Raw genomic sequence first — 11,304 nt, 5'->3', positions numbered from 1 at the left:
GTGAACGCTTTGGAAATTCTAAGATAACTAAATCCAAAAAAAAAAGAATTGCATTAAGGTAACTAAAAGTGAATTTTTTGGACCGATTATCAGAATAAAGTTATACTTTGCGATGGAGCTTGATGGACCAGACGGCTAGCAGTATTATTGGCATGATTTGCAATTGAATCAGACGTTGAGATGAGCAGGAATTTTGGCGGAAGTACATTTTTGTGCTGGTGATTCTTTTGCAAATCCGGAAAAGCTTTCTGCAGCGTGAACTTCCACAAAACTGTGATGGGAAAATACCTCAAAATGATGAATATGGGCCTAAATAAGCCTGAAAAATCAATATTGAGAGAAAATTTGGTGTTAACTGCAAGATAGTGCTGCCATCTACGACTTGAAACTGGAAAAAAGTGTGGTTTACTGAACAAAATCAAAGTTTTTGATCTCCAACCTATTTTTTTCTGATTCAAAATTAGTCCCGAATGTTTGTTTCATCATTTCACATCATTTTGATGTAGAAATTAAGTAATTTGTTAAAGAATTACAGCTCAAATATAAAATCCTTAACGCTAGAGGAGCATCTCTTAAAACCCCCTTTTAAAACCTTTGAAAACCTTTGGAATGCTGGAAAACTCCTTAAAATGCAGTTATCTATACAAATAATTCGTAGAAGAATTATTACTTAGCACTTTTACACAGTAAATTTTAAAAAAAAATCTTGTTTTTGTTGAAAAACTCAAGTGGTGCTATTCTTATTTCGCACCCCTTTTTCACATTTTTGGTCCTCAACGCCAATTGCTACGTCCAAAAAAAGTAAACTTATGCTTGATTTATCCGTTAAGCAATTCAGAACAAACTGTGGAAGAAAATTTTCGTAATTTTCAATCATTCTTATTTTAACAAGCAAAACACATAGTGGTGCTATTCTTATTTCGCTCACTGTAGTATCAAATTTATATAAAAAAAAATCAAAATTAAATAGCTGTGCATATAACGAGCAATAAAAACAATCATTTTTCTATTATGTATGTATGGGAATAAACCCAAGAACTTTTTTTTTTTTAATTTTCCAACAACGGGTCTGGAGTGTTAGCTTTGTGCCAAAGTGTTGATCATTCGCCACCTGAGAGAAGAGTTCTTATTAGTATCTTATATGAAATATCTACCTGTCCAATAAAAACTCACCCTTGACTTGATGTCTGAGTGCTAGAATATAGAGGAAAATAGAAATTTGTATATTAATCTTCGTAAAATAGAGTCTCATCTAGCTTCAGCGTACGAAAACAAACAGACTCCAATTTGACAACTCGATTGCTAATTTTCCAGCAAACTTAATGAATTGCTGGAAAGTCCAGCAAATTGAAAACCGATTGCTGATTTTTTAGCACAAATGACAAGAACTCAAACGAATGCTGAAAAATCCAGCAATTTGAAAACCGATTGCTTTCCAGTAAAAATTTGGATTGCTGAACGTTTCCAGCATTTTTTTTGCTGGAAATCGAGGCAAAAAATTACTGCGTAGACTCATTTGCAAATAAACCCCCCTCTCAATTCACAATACCAACTCTAAAATTTAGCTAACCATTTTGATACCGTATTAGTTTGTCGTATATGCAGAGGTTTATAAAAAAAAGCTACAAACTAAAGTGAAGTAATATTTACCAATTTTAAGAGACTGTGTTGTAGAGGGAATGGCGAGAAAACTATGTTTATTTTTTTAAATTCTGAAACATGAGTAAAACAACGCATGGAAATAGCAAGATTCATCGTTGTTCGGTATTAAAAAGGGTTAATTATTGTTTGGCAAAATGTAAAATGTTCATATCATACATAAAAGTTAAAAATTAAAAACTAAACAAAACAAGATATAACAAATAAAATTTGCTATAGAAAAGTGGCTATTTACAATGACAACACTGTATGAATACGGAAGAGATTCTCAGCAGAGAAATGAGATCCTACAAAGAAAAAAAATATTTCTAATCATGTTTGTTGTCGCATTAGTTATTCGTAGGTATGTAGTTACACGACAACGCACCGCTCGGTGTTTCGTCGCGAGTCTCGGTCATTGGAACAGAGAGAGCAACGGATTTTTAACCCCATGAGTTGCGGAACTAAATTAGGAAATCCACAAGGACGTCGATTCGCGAATTACTTATAGCTGCGTAGAGTTGACTCTCGGTCTCCTGTGTGTAGACAACCTACCTGTTGTGGGGAGATCAAATGCTAGTCGCAGATTAGTATTGAATGAACACGAATTCTAGCGGAATGATTAATGGATGGAAATTCGTTATTCTATTTTGTTTGATGGCTCCACAAGGCCTGGGACTTTGAATAAGATTTGTTGGGTAATCAGAAATGTCATTAGATATGTCAAAGCCGCAAGGTGGACAAGCCAAATTTTGTAATTGGGAAATAAATTGGGACGACAGTATCGAAGGAACACGTCTTTGGTGTTTCCACTTCCGTTCTGAAGAGACGCGAGGGGATCAGATCATCTTAATCCGCGAACAGCTCGCGCTCGTAATGCAATTTTGCGACAACGACGGCGACGCTGACGTCGTCGACAGCTGCGTTTGGGGCGCTCTGAGGATGCTGTTGTTTGTGATATGTGTGTATGGCAATTTTACACTTTCAAGGTGCTCGAACTTGACCTATTTGCGCCTGTGAGCCGAGAGTTGACATTCAAGCTTTTTTTCCCTTCCCTCATTATTCGGAAGATTTGCTGCTGGCTGATGGCCAGCTTTGAGAAAGAGGATGAAGAAAAATGTACCTACCTTCCTCCATATGGATTATTCATTTATTTGCACACGACAACTTTTATTGAGAAATTAACGTAGACTGGCAGACTGCTGCCTCGATAGACAGACAACAATTGAGATGGGATAATATTTAAGACTAGCTGACCCGGTGTGCTTTGCTACACCTTCCAAAAATGAATGAAATTTGTGGTACCTAGTTCTGACTTTTCATTTATTTGCATTAAATTTCAAAATCATCAAAAGGTTTTTAAAATAAAATTGCTTTTTTTTGTTCAAATCTTTATTGTTTAGTTGGATACGTGTTTTAATTCTTTTTATGACTCTGGTGATTTTTACTTCATAAGTTTATAAATAATGCCAACATATTTTTTTATATATGAAATCTACGTTGTCCCTTTTTAATATGGTTGTCCCTTTTTAATATCATAGAAACATTTTTTGTAACAAAATACCATCACGGGACACTTATTTTACCAATTTGTTCTCGAATTATTATATAAATTGTGAGAGTGGCCACCTTCCCCCATATAGGCCTAATAAAAGGAAGGGGGGTTTCATAACATCAGAAAAACACTTTTTGTATACAAATACGATCCCATGACTCCATTTTCGATAAGTTCTCGAGTTATTCAGAAAATGGGTGACTTTCTCTCCACTTTGTATCTCCCCTCTGTCAAGAGAAAGGGGTCTCAAACAATCGAAGAAACATTGCTAGTACCCAATTTTACTCCCATGCAAGTTTGGTTCCATTTTCTAGATTAGTTATCGAAATATTAAAAAAATATGTGTGACCCTCTCCCCCTTTTTTATCGTTCCACTGAATGAATGGAAGGGTGCTAAACCACTGGAAAAACATTTGTTGTGTTCGAATACCCTCTCATGCTAAATTTGGTTTCATTTGCTTTATTGGTTGTTGAGTTATGCTATGAAATTAGTAACGGAACCCCTCTTCCTACCAATCCCCTACCTGGAAGGAGGGGATCAAGATCAAACATTCCGTGTATTCAAATACAATCCCATGCCCAATACTGTCCATTTGTTCGATTGTATGATTGTTCGCATACCACATTTGATTCCATTTGTTAGAAAAGTTCTTGGTTCATGCAAAACAATCGTATGTGAGTTTTCGTCTTCTTAAACTGTATCCCCAATGCTTTTCTATGTCAAAGTTGTTTCCATTAGTTCTAGAGTTTGGCGAAAAATTGTAAAGGAGCCCCTCTCTCCTTCCTATCACGCAACTGGAAGTAGTACCAAATATTCACAGAAACATTCCTTGTGGTCAAATACCCTCCCAAGCCAAATTTCATTCCATTTGCTGGATAAGTTCCCGAGTGATGTGAAAAATTGTATGGGAGCACCCTCATCCCTCATGATTTTCCGCCTTGAAAACGAAGGTTTTTAAAAATATCATAGAAACATTTCTCGTAATAAAATATCTTCCCACGCCAAATCCGGATCCATTTGCTTGATTATTTTTCCAGTAATGCTGAATACCGTGAAGAAGCCCCTCCCCACTTTCTATCTCCTCAATAGACGGAGGGAGAGGTACCAAATATTCATAGAACTATTTATCGTACCCAAATACCCTTCCAAGCCAAATTTTGTTTCATTTGCTCGAATAGTTTTCAAGTTATGTAATAAAAAAAGGGGTTAAAGGCCCCTCCCCTCCTTCTTGAATCTTCACTGGAAGGAGGGAGGGGTCTGAAATAATCATAGAACGATTTCTCGTATTACACTTCCCTTCCATGCCAAATTTGGTTCCATTTGCTTGATTAGTTGTCCAGATATATAAAAAATTGTAAGGTAGGCCCCCTCCCCCCTTCCTATCTCCCCACTGAAAGGAGGGAGGGGTACCAAAGCATCATAGAAACATTCAACGTACCGAAATACACTCCCATGCCAAATTTGGTTCCATTTGCATGATCAGTTCTTGAGTTATGAAGACTTATCACTTTTATTTATATGACCCCCTCCCTCCCTTCATGAGAGAGGGAGGGGTCTCAAACCATAATAGGAACCTTCCCCTGCCGCTAATACCCTCACCTGCCAAGTTTCACGCAAATCGGTTCAGTAGTTTCCGAGTCTATAGGGAACAGACAGACAGACAGACAGACAGACAGACAGACAGACAGACAGACAGACAGAAATTCATTTTTATATATATAGATATACAATCTACATACTAGACATAGCTGATGGGCATCAGAACGACCGGAGGGTAGTCACTTCTCTCCAAAAACGGAGACCCATTAAATAGCTGTCTTTTTAAACGACTTTATCTGTACGGAACTGAGAAATGAGATTATTTGTTTTACATCCAATTTATTACCCGATCAATTCTGAATGAATACCAAAACAGAAAAGCAAGGATAAATAAGTCATATTAACACAGAGAACAGACATACAAGCTAGCCCACGAAACTTGTGTAAAATTTCCACCGATAGTTTTGAACAATTTTTTTGGTTTTTGGCTGGGCCTTTTCGAAAACTGGCCACCTGAAAATTTGATTTGTAACTTTTGAACGGCGTAATAGATGGCACAATATCAAATCAATTTCTAACGTATTTTTTGAAAGTCAGCATTTGAAATTTTACAAACTTTTTGGAAGATTTTTGTTCGAGCTTGTACGTCTGTTCTCTGTGATATTAAGTCGTCTAGAATTAAAATCTGAATCTAAATTTTGAATCTGAAATATTAAACTGATGTCTGAATCTGAAAACCGAATATAAAATCTTAATCTGAATCTGAAATTTTAATCTGAAATCTGAATCCGAATCTGAATTTGAAATCTGAATTCTGAGAGCTCCTTGTTACTTTGCAATATTCTGAGTTGTTGTTGTGCAATTAAGACTTTTGTCTGCTTGTGGAGGAGCATTTGGGAGTTGTGATGAGATTATTTACATGAACACCAAATTAACAACAATTAAAAACAATCAAACTGCATATGTATTTAACTTAGAATTAGAATGAGGTTTTGGACAACAAAGTTTCTCTGTAGTTATAGTTGTGTTGTTTTTTTGCTCGAATTTGTTTGGTCTTGTTCACTATCCTTCATCCCACGCAATAGTCGCTCAACTCAATTTCAGTCTTCAGAACACACCTGGCCTGCCTTATCTGTTTAAATACCTTAAGGATACCGATTTTGGCATCGAGTTTTTCATCTGCATTTAAATCTTTGAGCGAAGCAACTAGCGATAAGGCGAAGTTAACATCTTCATCGATATTGGAACGATGAGGGACATTGAAAATAGGATCATTCGATTCATTCAAGTGTGATTCGTCCAATACCGTCGTAGGTTTCGATGGCTCGGCAGGAGGAGGAGAAGGAGGAGTAGGAGGAGAAGGAGGAGGATTTATCTTCCGCCGTACTGGGAGTGGATGGGCTGTGGGAGTGGATGAACCATCAACTTGATCCTGATGATCCTGATCATCCTCTGCATCATGGTCCTTCGCCTGGGTACATCCGGGTATTTGATTTTCTATGTATGGAACTAGAAACTGTAAATGTTTATAGTGGATGTATCTACGCCTTCTCAAACGCGCTGGTTCCTTTTTACGGTACACGAAGTTTAATTCTCGACGAAAGCATGTCCGTATGTTGGCCCACTTCTTTGTCACTTCACGACCTGAAAGATAGAGATTTTAAAGAAAACTTTGGACTTGGACATTTCAGTTCTTAAAAGTAGTGAGATCCATACAAAAGTAAAGACAAGTTAAAAAAAAAACTTTAGAAAATGTACAACTGGTTTGGTACTTTTTCGGTGAAAATATGAGCCGATCTAGTGTTATTTTGGCGCACGTCAAGCTCTGAAATTTGACTGTTAACGGTAGCTTTCTGTTGATATTATAACCTTATAAACGACTGGCTTAAAGATTTTAATTTTTGGTAATCAATTTTGAAAGGCGTTTTACTTTAAGTTGTTGACTTGGCGACCAGAGCACCATTGATCGGTGTACGATGAGCATTTTCTGCCGTAGAATCTTGCAGCGAATTCAACTCGATTAATTCAACTGAACTATAGAGCTATAGCTTGACTAGTTTACATCTGACGATTTAGGCTATTGGTAAGGTGTCCGAGAAGTAATCAGAAGACTCGAGTTCGATTCCTGGTCTAGGTGATTTTTTTCATTTACCAACGGTGCTTATAACGCCACAGGTTCTCATTATGCCACTAGAGTGACTAGTTTTCAGCTTTCTCTTCTACCTACCTAAGGGTCCGGCGCCGATTGACCATAGGGCTGAGATAAAAGATCTCCACTGCTGGCGATCCGGAGCCAGCGTCTTCACTCACTGCCACGACGAGCTTCTGATCCGTTTTCTGATCCGGGTTTCTATGTATTTCATGGTACCACCATTAGGCGTTATCTGACTACCAAGATACTGGAAGCACTCCATTTTCTCAACCTGTTGTCCAGCTACCATGAAATTGCAAGTTTTTTCTATGTTGATTTCCATCGACTTGGTCTTTCCGACATTGATTTTGAGACCTGCTGCCTTGGAGCTTTCGGTAAGGTCTTCGAGTTTGCTCCGTATCTCTTGTTGTCTTCGGGCGAGCAAAATAATATCGTCAGCCTGGTCAAGGCCAATCCTCGGTTTGGCCTACAGTCAATCGATCCAGTCAAGATCTCATCCATCACGATGAGTGTAAGACTAGCCACTAGTCAGTCGGCAGGCGTCCCAGAGATTCCCTAAACAATCCCTAGGGTCGGCAGATTACTGAATCAAAATGCAAAATGCAGAGAATATTCGGAAGAAGAAACAACTCCACCTTCTAGCTTAACACATAATTTATTGAGTTGCACAATCCAAGCTTGGTTTTCCGCCCACCGCTTTTATCACTTAACAAATTAGGGTGGTATCTGACTTGTTTGATGCTACCACCTGGATCCAATCCTCATTGCGGCCCTACCTTGGATGCTGAACCAGGCACGGATTGTTGTTGGCTTGATCCGGAGTTCATCGGTGAGAATTCAAAAACCAGCGACGGATGCGATGCGATATCCAAATATTTCGGCTCCTGGTTTTGTAACGACTTCTTATTTGGTCCACTGTTGTTTCGCCAGAGTTTGAATCCAAAATGCCGGACGTTATTATCGGCAGGCTTTGAACTCCAGCCGGTCATTGCTCTCGCCTCGCTACTTTTGACGAAGATGAATCAGGGTCTGGTTGTTTCGCCTAATCTGTTTCGTCGTTTCGCCTCTTCGCTTCGCTCAGGAAGCTTACGGTCTCTGGTGATGAGTAATAGAACCGGTAGTGATGGCTGCGTGCATTTAGCCTTCTGGTTAATGGTCTCGCCTTCCAGAGGAATAGTTCAACCCCCAAAAATACTCACTGCATATGATAAACTATAATCTACGAACAAAATCGCTGAGACCTCTTTCGAGAGACTGTAACCAGTGCGTGGTTGAGAAGCCCAAGATCAGTGAGAATCATCGACATAAATGTAAATGTGCACAGGAAGCGCTGTGGGGAGTGGAGGCGGACCGTACCTTACACCACCGACGCCATACGCAAATAATGGCTAGGTAATGGTTGAGTAAGATGCTGACCAACAGAGGGCGCTGATTGAAACGCACAGATGAGCAGCCATAGGCGGGCTTCGAAAGCGGCGCAATGGGGCGGAATCCCAGGACGGAGCCGAAAGTTTAGATCCGAGGCGATGATCTACAGCTACGACAATCACTCCACAAACAACGTCCATACCATACGGTTCAACCGATAGTGCGTACAGTGAAAAATAATCACACTACAACCAGGTGAGACGTGATTGCCGCCCCGGAATCCTAAGGGATGATGAATTGGCCCGCTGGAATAGTTCCTAATCCACTTTCGTTTTGTCCCATTGCGCCAACAGGACCCCTTTATGTTTGTTTGGATTTGAAACCTTTCACTGGAGGACTGCAGCTAGTCTGGAGAAAGCCAACAGATAAGCGAGGAAAATCCTAACAGGCCCCGTCACGACAGCTTAACAGTTCCCCCCCACCATACCCAGTCAGCCGTCAACGCCGAGTGGTCCGACATTACACCACATCCAGGTAACCGTCAACACCTGGTGGTCCGGAAATCGGAAGGGTAGCCGAAGAAGAGCCACGCCAAAATAAGTCGACCGGGATACTCACCTTGCGCCGCAGCGTAATTCAACGGAAGTAGGCGGAAGGGAGTGAGGTGCTGGGGCAGCCCCGGAGTTCATCATTGACAGTCATCGTCAAGGTAGGAAGAGCCTATGTTATTGTGAAATCTTAGTGGTAGAAACCATCTTGTCGACCCATCAACCCAATAAACAATAAACGGGGAAAGTTCGTTTTCACATAGCTCAGTTTTTTCTTGTGCTAGCTAGAAGGCGGATAGCCGACCCTGAGGCACATTGAGGAGGGTTCTCATGGGTGCTGGGCAGACTAACTCACCCACAGGTCAAAAGAATAGCAACGCTTACATGAGGAAGGGTACCGGTGAAAAACACATCCTTGTCTCATTCCAGTAGTAACCGGGATTGGATCAGACAAAACACCGTCGTGCAAGACCTTGAACGAAAATGACTCGATGAGATAGACTAGTTTCTCTGGAACTCCTCGTCGCCTTAGAGCCGCCCAGATGTTTCGTGGTTCAGTCGGTCGAATGCTTTTTCGAAATCAACAAACACCAGCGAAGAGAGTCCTGAAATTCGTTGATTTGTTCCAGTATTATTTGTAGCGTTGTGATGTAGTCCACACATCATCGTCGGGATCGGAATCCAGCTTGTTGCCTGGATCCTGTTTACGATCACTGTGCAGAGTACTTTAAGAGTTGTACATATCAGCTTTCAGCTTTCGACAAAAACATTTCAAATGTATTTTTAAACGTTTTGATCTACTTTTTCAAGTTTCATTCAGCTAGGAAATATACTTTTTTAAGTCTGAACACAGAACAATGATGTAACCCACATATTATAGCTGTTTTCTATGATTAAATAAGCGTCCTCCTTAAAGTGGCCATTGTTCCCTTATTTCCCCTACTGTAATCTGACTTATACACAATGGGCTTGCTAGAACTCTTATAAGAAAATTTTCAAGAAAAAAGGACTTTTTTCACAAAAACTCATTGCGCAGAACAGAAATTAGTTCAAAAGATCTCAAATTTGGCTGAAATACTTGAAAATGCATGGGGAACAATCCATATGAGTCCGGCTTTGATCTGCGAAAAAAGCCGAAAAGTTAACTAGTCTAATACACATACCTGAAAAGGTATTTTTTTCGATCTATTTCAAAATCATAAACACGCCGACGAATGCAATCAGAAAATCCCGGTTTAAAAATGACGCCTTTCTCGGAATTCTTTCATCTGAAGCCGACTGAATGCGATGTACTAAGTCAGCTCGACTCGAATTACCAATGTTCTTAAATTGGATTCAATAACCTAAAGAATGAATTTGCAATAATCAAAATCAGTCAACATTTGCCACCTATGGCGCGAGATCAACTGACTTGTCAAAGCAATCAAATAATCATTTGACTGCAGTTTTGCGAACGACGCGTGTGTGGGAAGGAGAATTCGTTAAAATTTCGATGTTTTTACTTCATATGCATCTGGCATCAATGATGATGCTGCTGTGAACAACGCTTATTCTAGTTTTTGGCCATAGCCGAATCGTCACCAATACCAATGACCATATATTTACAGCGAAAGAGAAAAATGGGGGAACAAGATTTCTCATCGGTCGATAGTTTGGTCGGTGTGGAATCGGTTGATTCGATTTTTGCACGCACAGACAGGCAGCACAGCAAGAGCAACCCAATTTAAGTACAAACCAACGTTAACCGAAAGAAAGTCTGCAGCGTTTGCAGTCTGGCGGGGGTTAGAATGAACGCAGGTAGAGTAGAGGCAGAAATAATATAAATAACGTACGAGCAGTAATTTCTTGTCAATATAACTTTTTGTTAATAACAGAATATACAATTTTATAATCAATGGTTTATATCATGAATCGTTACGTACCTATGTTTGATTTGTCCTCGGTACTAAGCTGATGCCAATCATTGATTAATGCTTCACAAACTTCCTCCCACAGATATTTTTTAACATTTCCGTCGGTATATTCTTTTAAGCTTCTGTTGTAAAGCCCAGGCCTTAGTTTAACTTCTTGAATCAATTTGTGGACCGACAAATCTTCAATCAACGATTGTGAATTGAGCGACGCCATTACCGACGTAAATATTCCTGCCCGGCACGAGTTTTGTTTGGCTGGCACAGCGAGCGAGCGGAGCGAACTGAACTGTCGGCCGGCCGATAAGCAAACGAACGGACGGTGTATGTGTATGCGTGTGGAGCAGAAGCAGAAGTTGGTCGGCCTACTGATTGAACGGTCGGCCGATAATTGTCTGGGTGCGGTTAGTTGGAGTGAAATTCGAGGTGCCACAGCTGCACTGCTGCCATCTACGTTTGTTTGAAAAGGAGAAGTAGTGATTTTTGCTGAAGAATTTCAATTGGTTTAAATATATTAATTACAATTTTTGAGATGAAAGCTATATTTGTTCTATCAGCGAAAATTTGAGAAGCAAAAAATAAACTAATCGCTT

At 39.7% G+C, this 11,304-nt stretch overlaps 1 protein-coding gene across 1 annotated transcript; it reads right to left on the bottom strand.

The window, feature by feature from the left end:
* Window positions 1-5,700: 5,700 nt before the first annotated feature.
* On the bottom strand, window positions 5,701-11,100 carry LOC129756777 (uncharacterized). Its single transcript, XM_055753784.1, has 2 exons — window positions 10,724-11,100; window positions 5,701-6,377 (listed from the first exon to the last, which is right to left on the bottom strand). Exons 1-2 carry the CDS (start codon window positions 10,926-10,928, stop codon window positions 5,803-5,805), a joined length of 780 nt encoding a protein of 259 aa, XP_055609759.1. The 5' UTR covers window positions 10,929-11,100; the 3' UTR covers window positions 5,701-5,802.
* Between the last annotated feature and the right edge of the window lie 204 nt (window positions 11,101-11,304).

Source organism: Uranotaenia lowii, chromosome 3, assembly GCF_029784155.1.
Source record: "Uranotaenia lowii strain MFRU-FL chromosome 3, ASM2978415v1, whole genome shotgun sequence".
Lineage (NCBI taxonomy): Eukaryota > Metazoa > Arthropoda > Insecta > Diptera > Culicidae > Uranotaenia > Uranotaenia lowii.
The sequence above is the reverse complement of the archived record's forward strand: the minus strand, read 5'-3'. Positions and strand labels throughout refer to the sequence as shown.

What these genes read in the sequence shown, in the direction of transcription:
- LOC129756777 (XM_055753784.1), bottom strand. Translation starts at nt 10,928, where the DNA reads ATGGCGTCGCTCAATTCACAATCGTTGATTGAAGATTTGTCGGTCCAC. An exon ending in CGAGGACAAATCAAACATAG is followed by an intron (nt 6,378 to 10,723) that starts GTACGTAACGAT and finishes TCTATCTTTCAG; the next exon opens with GTCGTGAAGTGACAAAGAAG.